The sequence below is a fragment of the Hippopotamus amphibius genome, chromosome 2, assembly GCF_030028045.1.
Source record: "Hippopotamus amphibius kiboko isolate mHipAmp2 chromosome 2, mHipAmp2.hap2, whole genome shotgun sequence".
NCBI classification, from domain to species: Eukaryota; Metazoa; Chordata; class Mammalia; order Artiodactyla; family Hippopotamidae; genus Hippopotamus; species Hippopotamus amphibius.
Genome location: NC_080187.1, coordinates 86,724,888 through 86,740,375, shown reverse-complemented (window position 1 = coordinate 86,740,375; position 15,488 = coordinate 86,724,888). Strand labels below are relative to the sequence as shown.

At 41.2% G+C, this 15,488-nt stretch overlaps 1 protein-coding gene across 7 annotated transcripts in view; it reads right to left on the bottom strand.

The window, feature by feature from the left end:
- The window catches only part of BNC2 (basonuclin zinc finger protein 2), a 402,347-nt gene that overhangs the window by 324,777 nt on the left and 62,082 nt on the right, over positions 1–15,488 (bottom strand). Inside the window, exons 1-3 of one of the 7 annotated variants that reach the window (XM_057720986.1) lie at positions 14,352–14,449; positions 12,280–12,465; positions 11,221–11,416 (exon numbers count right to left, since the gene is read on the bottom strand). The exons of 3 other annotated variants lie outside the window; for them this stretch is intronic. In XM_057720986.1, the coding sequence (XP_057576969.1) occupies positions 11,221–11,223 (3 nt within the window). In that variant the 5' untranslated portion in view covers positions 11,224–11,416; positions 12,280–12,465; positions 14,352–14,449. Of the gene's footprint in view, positions 1–11,220; positions 11,417–12,279; positions 12,466–14,351; positions 14,450–15,488 lie in introns of those variants that run through there. 3 more of the 7 variants (XM_057720988.1, XM_057720989.1, XM_057720987.1) reach the window with 3 other exon arrangements.

The following is a 15,488-nucleotide window of genomic DNA, read 5'->3' as shown; positions in this document are numbered from 1 at the left end:
TGAACCCACATGCTCTGGAGCCTGTGAGCCAAAACGAAGATCCCACATGCCACAGCAAAGATCCTGTGTGGCACAATTAAGACCCCATGCAGCCAAATAAAAAAATAAAAATAATTTTTTTAAAAAAAGAAAAAGACTGAGAAAAAAAAAAAAAAAAGGGAAGCATACCCAGAAACCAATATGGCTAAAACACAATATAAAAAGTGTCAAGGAGAGACTGAGGTGGGAAGATAGCCTGGCCTCCTCTCAAGGAGGACCCTGAATATAGAAGTAATTCCTTGTTCCTGAATAGAGAAAATAGAGAAGTAAGGGCTTATTCTGACCAGTGAGCCTGCATGAATGAAGTTTGGGGGCTGAGTAGTGACCACGTCAGAGATGTTTTTAAAAGCCTCCAATCCCAAGTAGAGTGTCCTGGAGGGAGCTTGAAGGTGAACTGACCAGTCAGTGCAGCCAGCTTGTGGTAGGGCAGTGAGACTGAAAAGGAGCAAAAGAGTGATGGTTCACCTTATGAACTCAACAGTAGTCATGAGACTTTTTTTTAAAGGAGCAGATAGTTCCAAGAGACAATGCACAGGATGTGGCAAATGACGGGAGTAGGAAGAACACAAGAAGAAAATGATCGCTCAGGTGTTCAGGTCTTGTGAGACCAGAAGAATGACAGTCACTCCTAGAGGTGGAGTAAGGATTCTGTGTCTGTGTGCTTGTCCTACACAGCACTGCACAGAGACAGATTTCTGGGGTACTTTTTGAAAAATGAGTGGGCTTGCACATTAGAGGTGAAGAACTAGCATCTTAAACTCACCTTTGCCAAACCCAATTCTCCTCTAGGTGAAGTTAATCTGTGCCGGCTGCAGTGTAAAACTAAACCACCCAAGCCCTAAGATATCTCCCTGGCAAGGTTTCTTGTTGGGGCCTTCACCACTTGATTGACATGGTGGATGAGCAGCTGCTCTGCATTTGCAGAGACCAGAATTAGAAAAACTAAAAGAAGTTACACCACAGCTGGAAGACCAGAGAAAGTAATTGAATCAGGTGACTAATTCAGGTGATAGAAGCTCTTGCTATATATTTCTTGAAAGCAACAACTCAAGAAGATGCAGGTGAGGTAAGGCCTAAAGCTTACACACTTTGGGGGACCCTCTCTAAGAAAGAGCATGCAAAAACATATGCACCCTTTACAAAAAGAAATGACCCTGAGAACACATTTGCTGGGGCCCTTCCCAGGGCCTTGGAGGAAAGGTCCCCTCTGTGTACAAGCCCCCCATTCAGAAGAATTGCAGAGCTCCAGGGTCATCTGAGGGAACTGAAAGGAAGGCGGCAATCTCAGGAATCCCAGACACTCCTGTTGCGACAGGAAGAAGCAAACTTTCCTAGACAGCACCGAAAGAGTTAAAATTACCCAAGACGACAAAGACAAAAAGAGATGAGAGGCTGAGACTGGCTGATTACTCATATAAGGATCTCACTTGACAGGGGTAAAACACAAAGCAAGTGTGTGCCAGTTGTTACAGAAAACACATGGGAACTTACCTGGGGAAATTTCCTTTCTCTTAACGGAACAAGGAGTCTTTTCAGGTATTCTGAGTTGAAACTGAGAAGGACATTTCTAATTACAGTAAATGTGGAGAAAGAGTAAGCCACGGAAGAATGGCGACAATAAGGCGTTGATATTCAGCGTCATTCCTGGATTGGGTGGGTGGAAGAGACTAGAACAGGGGCTAAACTTTCACATACGAAGACCCGCTATACAAGGAAGGAAAGAAGGGAGGGAGGGAAGGGAAAAGAGGAAGAAAAGACAGAAACAGAAGGAAAACATCAGTCTCTCACCTGAATAAGCCTACAGGAGGGACTTCCTTTAAAAAAAGGTTACAAATTTCGAAGAAAATTACTTTCTCCCCCAAATTTTGGCTCCTCAACATACAATTACAAAAAACATGACACGTCAACTGTTAAGGCAAGCGTGCCCTTTTCTGTCCCAGATGCCCTGTGTACTCAAGATTCCGTGGGGCAGGTTTATCAGCACTGTCTCAGCTCTGACCCCCCGAGGCAGAGAGTGAGATGCCCGGCACCGCAAGTGGAGGGGGTGAGCTCTGGTGGGCACAAGCGGGGCAGGAGAATCAAAATCACAACGGTCAGCGCCTCAGTGAAGGTCTTTGATCACAATAACCCCAATCCCACAATAGTCCTAGCTCCTCCCCCATCCCAAAGTGCAACTCTCACCCAGCCGGTGGGGCATCTTCTCTCCCCCCATGTTAACGGGAAGAGACTGGAAAGAGCACAAGGTAGGACAATGACCAAACGGGACAGCCTGGAGAACAGTAACAGAGATTCCAGGCTCTCTTGGGAATAATAAAGTGACAGAGGGAACAGGAAGAGAGCCAATTCATACATTCCCAGACAAGAGAACGCGGAGGCCGAGGAAAAGGAAGGAATTAAACACCAATTTTGCCGGTCTGCCTATGTCAGCAAGGTTATTCTTCATTAACATGAAACTGACAGGCAACAGGGACAAAAGTACAAAACCTGCAAGAATGGCAAGAGCCGTGCGCAGCGGGAAACTAGTTCTGCCTCCATCATCCTCTGTGATCTTCAGTGAGCCACCTCACTCCATCCTGCTTAACTGTGCAATGAAACAATTCCTAGAGCTGGCGTTCCAGAACTTTAAAGACCTAATGGTGTATATAGAAGAGTATGGACCCTGGAGCCAGACTACCTGGGTGTGAATTCCAGCTCTGCCAGTCTGTCTGACTTTGGGAAAGTTACATGACCTCGCTGTACCTCAGTTTCCCCATCTGTGAGACACAAGAAAAGTACTCTACCTCACAGAGCTTCCTGAGGATGAAATGCTCTGTGAGCTGTAATTACGCACGTGGGCTAATTTTGTACCCGGTACCTTCTGGGTATAAGCATTTGTGTGAGAAATCACCTTTCTGAAAAGTTCTTCCTTGGAGGGGCAAACACTCTGCCCACCACTTTTCAGGTACTTCCCTTCTTAGGGCAGAGGTAAAGTATTATTATTCAAGCACAGAATTCTCCCATTAGCCTGGATACAGCCTCGGGATGCTTACTGAATAGGCCATGCCCAGAAAGTGAATCTGCCACATATTAAATATGGCTACTGTAAGGTTCCTTCATCACTGCCTCCATCCCATATGTTTCAAACTGGTTCAAATGTACAATAGCATCCTCAAAACACACAGTTCAAGAGAACCCCTTTTGGTGGAAAGGGTCTTTACAAAAGAGAGTCCCCCAGACAGTAGCTACATGGTGACTATTAAACTCTGACCTCTAGCTCCATGAACCAAGCAAACCAAAGCTTCTCTAGAGACATTTACACTGTCATCTATGGAAAGCAATGGGGAACCACAGATGAACTGAGTTACCTAATACTACTACATGAAGGCACATTCTTCATGTTATGGTCCACAGCCCAAAGCAAGGCCTTGGAACCAAACTCTTGACGATGTGGTGGGATGAAGAGAAAAGGCAGCCCTTTAATTAAGCAAGGTCAGCGCTTAGCAAATTTGACCCAGGCAAAGATCAGAGGATAAAGAAGGAGACAAGGCAACTCCTTCACCTGCGCACACTCTGCTGGGCTTCACCTCAGGATTATCCCAAACTCCCCCTCTGGATTCAGCGAACACGCAGGGCCTCCTCTTCCTCATCTGCCTTTGCTCCTGGATTCCTACCTGTATCACTTCTTAAACCAAGCCCCACCTCTGCAACTCCCCTCCATCAGCACCTGGCTTAAATTACAGTGAAAGCCTTTGGTCTCCCTCCTCTCAAATTCATCCTCCCATCAAATTTCATAGATAATTCTCCTGCTTAAAACCTAAAGGCATTTTTTTTTTACATGCAACAACATGGATGAATCTCAAAAGTATTATGCTAAGTGAAAGAAGCCAGACTTAAAAGGGTACATACTGTATGATTCCATTTATATCACGTTCTGGAAAAGGCAAAATTATAAGGACAGAAAACAGGTCAGTGGTTGCCGGGGCTGGGGGTGGAATGAGGAGTTAGTCACTCAGGAGCACTGAGGGGGTGGTGTAAATGTTCTTCTTCTTGATTGTGGTGGTGGGTATAGGACTTAGATCAAACACACTAAATGATGCACTAAAATGGATCAGTTTTATTATGTACAAATTATATTTTAATTTAAAAGAAATTACAGAGAAATCCCAAGGGTTTTCCATTGCCTACAGGTTCCACAGCATTACTGATCTGTCCCCTATCTTGCCTTTCACATTCCAGCAACAATCAACTTTTTAAAATGTCCTTCACTCTCTGTGCAGAAATTCCTTACCACTGTCTGGCTCTTAAACACAGCTTTTCCATATTAACTACTGAGTCCTCCAGGCTGTCTCCCTGCCTCTCCCAACTCTCACACTCCCAGGCTAATAAGTTAGATGCCCTTCCTCTAGTCTCTTATAATGCCTGGTATTTCCCTATCACTGCATTCAAAGAAATGTATTATACATATTATATGCATATATTGTGATATGATCTTGCCTCTCATTGATCAGTTGAAATGTGAATTGTTTAAAAGAACTACTTTTCATTCACACGTGTATATGCAGCCTGGTACCTGGCAGACATTCAATAAACCTTTGTTGGAATGATGTTTAATAAGGCATCACTGGGGCAGGGAGGGGCGGGGGGACTGGAGGGGGGGGGAGTCAAGGAAGGGAGGGAATACGGGGATATGGGTATAAAAACAGATGATGGAACCTGGTGTACCCCCAAAAAAATAAATTAAAAAAAAATTTAGGTCCTGAACTAAGACCTACCAGAAAAAAAATAAAAAAATAAAAAAATAAGGCATCACTGTATCACTGCATCCCCACCACTTACAAGAGTGCCCACTTGGCTCAATAAATACTGGCAGCTCTTGCCTTGCACAGTAATACAAAACCATAAACATGATGCAAGCTGAAAGCATGCAGAGCAATCTTAATAATCAATAGAAAAATTATAGTTTTTCTATGACCTTTAACATTTTTTGACAAACATTAAAAACCAGTTACATAAGGATAGGAAGATGATAAAAAGTAGAACATTTAGTACACCGTAATTTAAAACATTAGAAACTGAGAATTAAAGTGTTTTCTGTATAAAAAACATTATCAAGAGCAGTTTGAGTAGTCTGAACAGTGCTGCCTTCTTCTCACTGTATAATTTAAATTACCAAATGAGCATCTTTTATATACCTTGGTGAACTGGCAAGTCTCCTTGTCTAAGTCTGGATTAGCTTCCAACATTTTAACCTTTGTGTTTTCACTGTCCTGCAGTATCTCTGAAGAGTTTTCTTTAATACGAAGTTTTCTGCCAGCATCCTTTCCTCTGTTATATTTTCATCCTTTTTGGCACAGTCACATTCCTAATTTACAATAGTAAGTCCTCTTCATTAAACTCATCCTGCTGCACACACAGAGGCTCTAGAACAGTGGCACCAAACACTCCTTGGTCAGCTATTTTTCCTAGAAGTCTATTTATGAATGGCTCAAATTTCACTTCCAGTGTTTGCACTTGTCATTTCTTTGCTGCACATTTATCTTTGTCCACCAATTCCCTCTCAGAGATTACAAGTTTATCTCTGAGACAAGGAGGCAACACAGCTACACCCTACACCCTTTGCTGCCTGTTCATGAACCAAATAACAGGATGTGCTCGGGGGTACTTTAATTACTCTCTGTTAATGTAACATAATAACTTAAATTTGAACTGTGTTGTTGGGGGATGGTATTATTTAATTAACCATAATAACTGAAAACTGTGCATAGTGGAAGCATGTAAAGTGAGAAATATCTTTCTTTAGCAAATAAATAACTTTAGGATGAATGAACTGGCTCATCACTGGGCAGGACTGAAGGGATAGGAATTTTTGCCCTTCCCATCTACATCTTCTAATTTATAACATCACAAAAACAGGGCAACTTCTTAAAGGCCCAATTCACTGTGAAGTATAGCAAACTGGAGGAGAGATCTCATATAATCCCAATTCTATCAGGAGTAACAAAGTTACATTCTAACACTGTGTCCCAAAAAATAGGGCTAATAATACTTACTCTTTCACCAGGTGGTTCTGAGAGCAAAAGGAGAAAAATACTTTAAAGTACTTTGAACAATTCAAGTAGATACTATTCTATCAACTATACACTTAGTAGGTACCAGGCACTACTGTACGAGCTTTTCATAAATCTTCTTACACAACAGAATTCTCATGGAACAACCTTAAGTACCAGTATCGTCTCCATTTCACAGAAGAATACTGAAGCACAGAGAAGTCATACAATGTGTCCAAGGGCATGCAGAGAGCAAGCAGTGAAGCTAGTATCTGAACTCAAGTTCTTTAAAACTTTTTCACTAACTTGTCTACTTTCCTGACAAAGGAGAAAGACATGGTCATCAACTCCTAGAAATTGGGCAAACTAATTCAGTATGACTCAGAGTAACCAGTTAGTTCTAGTGGAATATTTTCAGGTTTTTGGCAAAATGGCAAAGATGCACAACGTCCAGAGAACCAAGGAGCTAAGAAGACCATTCCCAGCCTACAGAAGGAGCTAAAAAAGTGGGGGGGGGGGGTCCAAAAATATTCAATTATAGTAAGTATAAATACCAGAAAAGAACCAAGAAACAAAATTCACTTCTCAAGAACTAGGGAAAGTACTGTATGTATCATGACTGTATAAAAAAGCGAGAGTGCTATAAAAACAAGATACGTAGAGCCAACAAAGACCATCAACATTTTCAGTACCACTGACCCTGAAAGGTAATAACACTGCTTTCTGAGGTCTGATTTCACAAGGAATTCCATATGGAACAGAAACAAGAGAGCCTAATAAGGATGCATGATATGAAGGCAATGGGATTAGTTAACTAAAATAAGCAGGTTCCTCCCTAAATATAATCCACTCATAAGGACATATTTAGAACATTTGTATCTCATTAGGAGTATTAAGTGAGAAATATCCTCAATTCCAAGTAGTCCTAATTATATTTCATCTTAGCAAAGAAAGTGAGTTTTCTTTACTAAAAGGGGAAATATACTGCAAGGAACAGCTTAAATATCATAAAAGGATTTTCAACAAAGTCAGACACCAACACAAATCTTATAGGCCAAATAAACACCAACTAAAAACTGACTAACCACTGAGAGAAAACGTATTTTTAGATTATTTCTCTTATTACCAATCACAACAATTAAAGCAGAAATAAGTCACCTAAGCAAAGAGTGCCCAATTTACAAACAACAAAACAAAATGAACTAATACTCTCCAAACTCAAATGTGTTTGTCCCATCACACCTTTCACCAAGGTACCTCCTGTGGTGAAAACAAGATGGTCCACAAGATGACTCCACTGGCAGCGGTGCACTTGCTTTGGGAAGGGTCAGTTCCAGTTTCCCAACAAAAAGAGGTACCTGCCTCTCATGTCTTGAAACAGAAACTAATTTAAATGATACACAATGTGATTTAAGTTATAGATGATAAGAACTACTTTCCAAATTGAAAGGAAAATATTAGAAGGGGCATGATAAAAGCATCATAGAAACATTTTATGAGATAGAAATTAGGTTGGCATCCAGGTAATAGAAAGTCCAGTTTACAAGAGCTTAAAAAATTAGCTCTCTCACAGAACAAGTAGTCAGACGTAGCGGCCCTGGGCTAGGTGTCAAGGACACCAGTTCTGCCTTTCCTGTTGCTGTGCTCATCCCCATGTCTGCTCAGGGCCTCACGAAGCATCACTAACAAACTCCAAGCAGTAATTTGTTTTTCATTCCAGATGGGTAACTTTCACTCCCCTTGTCCAGCACACTTTCTCTTACAGATTATTGGCCAGGACTTAGTCACATGCCTGCTATCTGACCAATCACTGCTAAGGGGAGTGAAATTATCTTGACTTGAGTTTTTACATTAATCATGAGCTATCTCAGATCCCTGCTAAGATCAAGGGCTTTCCTGTTCCCATCTCCCTTGCCTGGCTACTTGGGAAGAAAGGGATGGAATGGGTTTTAGGGTAGGCATCAGCATAGAATTCAATTATTGTAAAAGATCCACAGGGCAACTGTGAAATAGTTCACGTGACTCTCTAGAGCTGGGTAAGTTTAGAGAACACTCCACCACTACATAACAGGGCACCAGAATGCAATGAACTATTTCACTAGTTAGGTGAGGAAGAGCCAGTAAAGCTACTTGTAGCTTTTAAAAAACACAATTTCTCAGCTAACAGCATGAATCAGAAGAAACTGCTTCAGTTATCTTCAATTTTACACTTCCCAAAATGATCTAGTTGGGCAATCCTCTTCAACCTCACCTCTCTACTCAGGCTCTGTTTACGGAATGGGGAGGTGGAAAAACACATGGTTTAGATGTGGGAATCACTCCATTTTTGTTTTTTTAAAAAATTAGCTGTCCTTGGGACTTCTCTGGTGGTCCAGTGGTTATGACTTCGCCTTCCAGTGCAGGGGGTACAGGTTTGATTCCTGGTCAGAAAGCTAAGATCCCACATGCCTTGGGGCCAAAAAACCAAAACATTAAACAAAAGCAATATTGCAACAAATTCAATAAAGACTTTAAAAATGGTGCACATCTAGAAAATTTTCCCTTCAAATCTTCTACTTTAAACTTTAGGGACTCTCAAGACATCCCAAAGAACCCCCAGGTTGTGACTTTGTAGTTTCCAGCCAATCAATAAAAATTTATGGCAAAGCCAAAAAAAAAAAGAAAAGAAAAGAAAAGCAGTCCAGGTCCAATTACAGGAGATTATCTGATTAAAAAATATATATACCCCTATGCAAGACATCTTCCTATAGTTAGGTTTTTAGTTACAGGCTTATGATGAAGGAAAATTCAACTACTACCTTTAAAGACTCAGAACAGCATGTGCCATTCCTTCCATATCTTCACAGACAGCAGTCAGCCTAAAATTGGGATCATCAGGCTGACCCCTCTTCAAAGACTGAATGCAAACTTACAAAGTTTTTCTTATTTTTAAGCTCAACTGCATCCTATACTCCTCTCCAGACACATGTCATCTTTTCTAACATTGTGCTATTGGGTTGTTCTTTTCACCGTAACAACTGTGTTGCCAATTAATGCTATCATTTCTGTCATTCAAATTCTATCAGTTGAAATTCAAGGTCTGTCTCAAATGTCTCGTTTCCTCCATGCCCAAGACTGAACCATTCTTCACAGGGCTTATTCACCATCCAACTCCTAACTTCCTGAAGCCTTGCACCCAAGAAAGATGCTCTGTAAACGTCCCCAGAAATAAAGAGACCAAAAGGATAACGGACTACAGTTGAAAACAGGACCACTTCCTGCATCTTTCCTCAACTTTGTTTTCCTTCAGAGAGGGTAGAAAAGAATCAGCAAATGAAGCAGGAAGGTGCCAGTGAATATGGTAAGGACTGTACATCTCACCGATCTCTCTATACTCCAGAGATGCCTGATCTGCATGCATCACACACAACAGAACAGACACAAACAAATGATGACTGCTAATTCTGGCCTTTTTTTTTTTTTCTTAAACATACTCCAGAAGTCACTGTAATACCGGAAACATTTGGGAGACTGAGCCATCTGATGACAATTACAGGAATCCTGGAAGGGAAAAGAATGCTCAGAGCAGGCCAGACGGCCATGCAATTACAAACCCTACCTCAGCCCCAGAGTCCTCTCCACACCCTCCGCAGCACTGCCGGGGGGAGGTGGATGGTGAGGCACACACACAGGCACACACCCACACACAGGCGCACACACACACAGGCGCACACACACACACACCCACACACACACACACACACACACACACACACACACCCCCTCCAGAGAGCACATCACGACTTCGGTTTGCTTGGTTTTCTCATGAGTTTCGTTCCCAAGGATGTGAGACTCAGAGAAACCAAGACTTTTACAGTAAAAAGATGATTAAAAAGGCCAACCACCAAAAATGTTAGTATGAAACTAAAACTAACTTCCAAGTTCCTTTATTCGCTGAAGCTGATCCTTGTGGAATCTGGGGAAGTAAGGGTAATAACTGAGAGGAGAAAAGGAGTAGTATTTACTGAGCACCTCCAAGAGCAAGCCACTTGCAGAATTAAGAAACCTTGCAAAGGAGGTGGCATCCCCTATTTAACAAGAACTAATAAGGCTCATAGGAGCAATGTGCCCAATCCCAAAGCTCTTAAATGTAGACAACGGGGTGGAAACCCAAGCCCACCTGACTCCAGAGTCCACACTCTTTCTACCAAGCTACACTGCCTGTGAGACAGCACGTACATCAAACACAGAGTCAAACTAGTACGACACGAGATGGCATTAAACAATCACTATCTTACCAAGACACAACTGACAATTTCTTTCTTCTTAAAATAATTTATATAGGACTTCCCTGGTGGCGCAGTGGTCAAGAATCCTCCTGCCAATGCAGGGGACACAGGTTCGATCCCTGGTCCAGGAAGATCCCACATGCCGCAGAGCAACTAAGGCCGTGTGACACAACTACTGAGCCCTAGTGCTGCAACTACTGAAGTCCGCTCACCTAGAGCCCCCCCACCACAACGAAGAGTAGCCCCCGCTCGCCTCAACTAGAGAAAGCCCTCACGCAACAACAAAGATCCAATGCAGCCAAAAATAAATTAAAAATAATAATTTATACCAAGTATAAGAAGTGAGTTGCAGGTAATTCAAAGAAAGTTTAAAAATTATTTGTAGAAACTTTAAAGACATATTCATTATTAATCTACCCAGAGAAATACATAACACTGTTATTACTCATTTGTATATTTCTTTCCAGTATTTCTTTTTCATATACATACCCTTTTACATGCCACAAAGTTGGGGTCATACTATTAGAGCTTTATAGCCACTTCTTTTCAACTAACATATTGTGTATATACGTGCATGTCATAAAAAATTCCTCAAAAGTCTGATCTTCTAAATAATTACGTCAGAACAGATTTCAAAACTAAAGTCTTCCAACTTAAAGTCCTGTGCTGACAGGATTAGGAAACATAAATACCTGAAATATTACATAAGGAAACAAAGAAGTACAGGAGACTGATGAACAATGAATCATGGTTCCAGGGAATCCCTGCTGTTGCAGGAGGGTGTACTTGGACAGAATCGCATTTGACACGTCTTTGTATGCCGGAAATATGATCAACCCATAAATACACACAAAATGTACAAATTCAAAATTGGGATTGCAAATTACCATTCAGTTATCTTCTACCAGTGCTTTTCGTGGGTCTTTATGGAAGTCAAGTGTCAAACCTTGTGTACTTTTCTTTAAATAGAGCCATAGGTTGAGTACTTGCTTCAGTCCGTTAGCAAAAGGTGGGCTTCTCCAACATGGCACACACCAATGAACTGCTGGACAATCTTATACAACGTGGTGGTGGTGGTGGTAACTACAGCAATAATAAAAAGTAAAAATGAAAACAACGATGGTAGCTTTCATTTAAGTCTTTTCCTGTGTCAGTCACTGTTCCTAAACCTCAATATAGATTTTTTCAATCTAATTCTCTCTAAATCCCATAAGGTAACTACTATTCTTGTCCCCAAAAACTTGAAGTCAGAAAACTTCAGTTCAATTCACTTTTGGTGCTCATGAACTGGAAATGGTCTCATCTCTCTAGCTACACAATTTCTTCACCACATAATAGAAGGGTGGAGGCTGAGAGCACTGTAGGGTAATAAGCTCTCAAGCACTATGGATGGGACAATCACCTGAAAATATGTACAAATATATACACGCCCCTCCCCAACCACAGCAAATACCCATCACTAAGTAATCACGTCACTAAATATCATACGGCCTCACAATCATTTACGGCATACTAGAAAGTTAATAACAATCAACACGTTAGCTTTAAAATAAAACCTCCTTGGCCCCCCAAGGTGCTTACTTGATAAGTGTCACAGAAGTCCACAAGCTAAAGCTTGCCAGTTCTAGAAATCTGAACCCCAAGGTAAGTTAAATCTGTCAATATCTGGTACCTAGCTGAAAACTCTTGAAGAACTGGGGTTTCCTGCGACCTGCTAGATCAGAAAACTGGCTCATCTGCACAGTCCTAGGTCTCTACCAAGAGTTGTCCAGGACAACCAAAGCAAAAGGGTACAACCTGAGTCTGCCAGGGAGGGGCATGAAAATCCATGCCAAGTCGTAGGAAGGGAAGACGTGCTATCCCACCAAAGAGAAGACTGCCTCCAGAAGGAAAGTGTGGGACAACCATGGGAGGAAGGAGGGAAGAGTCCAAATTCTGATATTCACCTGGCCCTGCTTCTGCGCATTCAGTTAATGTTTCAGCTCAGTGAAAGTAATTACCAGCCAGGCTCTGCAATCTGTCAATTCACCCTGGGCATTCCTGCTGATTTCTTTGGTCTCTAGGACCCAAGAATCCCTTTTGTTGAAGCGAAGGTTGGTTGTTAGTAGTTTCTCTCTCTCAATTCTAAATTTCTGCCAAGTAATTAGGAAAAGAAAATGAATAACTATTTCTGAGTTTTTTAATGGAAGCTATGGGGGTTAGACTAGGCACAGCCTCTCACAAAAACAAGATTAAAATCATATATCTTTGACCTCCCCTCTTCCAAGGAGAATGGACAAATGCAATTTGGCTCTAGGCTGTGAAGTCAGGGATTTGATCCAAATCACCTCCACTGAAATTTAGGTAGTTTGCCAAAAGTAACTTAGTCAAAAAACAAAACATACGTGGATTTACAAAATACTTTCATCTATCTTCACAATGATCCTAATGGAAGGTGTTATCAGTATCCCCATTTTACAGATGAAGATAACAAAGTTCAGAGGTTAAAAGTACTAGCCCCAAGATCACAGTTACTAACAAAGCAGTCTTCTGAGTCCAAACGCTAGTCTTCTATGTAATTTTCCCCAGTAACTATAACATGTTCTGGTTCAAAGAAACTCCTCCAACTCGAAGTAACATTCAAAACCACACTAAGGACTGTATGAATTACAAAGGAATCCTTAGTGCATCCACCTGGCAGGCAGGTACTCATTTTAAGCTATTTTATGTGGCATCCTCCACTAAACTATACAGACACAATAAAGGGAATTCTGCAATTACCCCCACAATTCTCCCCACCACCCTGTAAACCCATTTCCACTGCACAAATACAGAATGGGTGTTAGAACATAATAAGGATATGCCCACGGAACATATACATGGGAGGCAGAAGGCAGAGAAGCATGTGGCAGTGACAACAGCAACGGTGAGCTCTTCCTGCCATTCAAGTTGTAAACCCAACGGCTTCCTTTGGTCACCAGCAAACCCCATGAGAAGGTGGTCCACACCTGTATGTGCCACCAAGTCAAATGGCAGGTGGCTCTGAAAGCTGTACCATCATTAACAGGGCTTTGTTTTTTATGGTCCAGAACCAAGGTTCCAGGATCTGCCATTAGAATGGACAATGTTTGACTCCTTAGTCATATCAAAATCAGCTAAAATACGTGTGTCTGTGTCTGTGTGTGTGTGTGTGTGTGTGTGTGTGTGTGTGTGTGTATTCCTCTTTCTTATTCTACAAGCAATATACTCTAGCTATAGAAAATCTCAAAAGCGTAGAAAGCATCACGAAGCAGAAGTTAGTCACAATCCCAGCACCCAGAGGCAACAACTGATGACACTTCCTTCTAGTTTTTTAGTTTTTTTTTCTTCCTTACAGCTAGACTATTTGAAATATCCTTTTCTACAGAAAAAGAAACTAATTCTTTTGGGCAGGAACAAGAAAGGAAGTGGAGCCTAGAAAAAGTTAATCCTATTGTATTTCTAAGTAAATTCAAATTACTTGAGTAAAATCTCAATTGATAGCTACAGCAAAAATACTTAAAATCCTCTGGAAAAGCTCAGTAAAGTCACCATCTAGCTCCTCCCAGTGTTACACCCAGAAGAAACAATAATCTATAATGATCACATAGAAGTTCTCTTGTGAGAATGTTTTCTCTTCCAGAACTTTATTTCCCCAAATCCCATTTTTGCACTGAAACTATTAACCCAATTATCCTGTTGGAGTTCAGAACACCAAAATAAAGCCCAATTCCACACTGAATATTTTAAGCTGAAGGAGTCTGAGAAAAAGGCAGAAACAGGAAGGTTACTCCGACCTTCCGCTCGTTCTTCTTCCCTGGAACAGGCCATAAAACCCTCATAATGCTAGATGCCCTCCCTATACCCAGAGGAAAGGAGAATCTTATCTCCGAACACAAAGGGAAGCAGAAAAGAATCCTCACAAACAAGCCTTGCTAGGTTTCCCCTAGTTCACTACAGTTACCCTCTCCTCCTTAACCTACCATCTCCCTCCACCACTGTGCATTCTTCAAAAACCTACCAAAAACACTCAGGTCTGTTTCTTTGGGTGTTCGTTTCCTTATGAAGGTTTCCATGTTCCGTAAAACTTACACTAAATACATCTGTATGCTCCTCTCCTGTTTAAAAAAAAAACTATTAATCTCCAGTTAATATGTCTTTGTCAGTTTAATTTTCAGACCCAGCCAGGGACCCTAAGAGGGTGGAGGAAAACATTCCTCCCCTACAATCCTATCAGTGACAAAAAGGACTTCAGCTCACCCACAGAAGAAACTATGCACAGAAGGACAAAGGGTCCTGTTTTTCTCAAAATTATACTTCTAGAGGATACTGAGGAAACATCATCTAAGTATGGCTGCATGTGTGCACACGCGCACACACACACGTGTGCCTTTTTGGCACATGCACATAAAAGGAGCACAGCTGTCTTCTAATCGGAAATGGATAGCTCAAAAGTAAAGCCAATCGTGTCAACAAAGTTGACAGCAATCTGCTTTTCACACTGAAAAATAAAGACTTAAATGGAACCAGTGACCTTCGTAATGCTAAGAGCCTTCGGAACATAAATCTATTTTGCAGCAATTTCATTGATCATGTATTTCTAAGGTACCTATTTAAGAGGGGTTGGGATAGAAAAAGTACTTTTGTAGCAGTTCCCACTAGGTAAACATGAGTTTTAAATAATCCTGGGTGCAACAGACCTGGAATTGTATTCCCCACAGCCTAGTGATTATAAATGCCCTGTGACCCTCTTAAGCACTGCCAACATCAACGTCTGGTACCTGGCACAAAGGAAATAGATGCTAAAAGTTTGTAAAAAAAAAAAAAAAAAAAAAAAAACAACTTTCCATTTTTATCATGTGCTTTAAATATGTTTCTAAGATAGTTCTCTTTCTCCTCTTTCTGACACAGAAAAAAAGTAAAAACGCTTTTCTCTCAGGCAGCTGTATTATCTTTTAGAAGCAGAAGGGGAGAATAATTGCTGAAAATCGAGTTGTGGCTAATGTCTTCTCATCTTCCCCCAAAAGAAGTTATACTCAATATAATAGAGCCCTGAGACCTGATTCAATGAAAGAAAATCCAAAGATGATTGTAATTCTCTCCCCACAAACATATCCCACTTGTAAAAAAGGACTTCAAAATCCATGGCATTCTATGC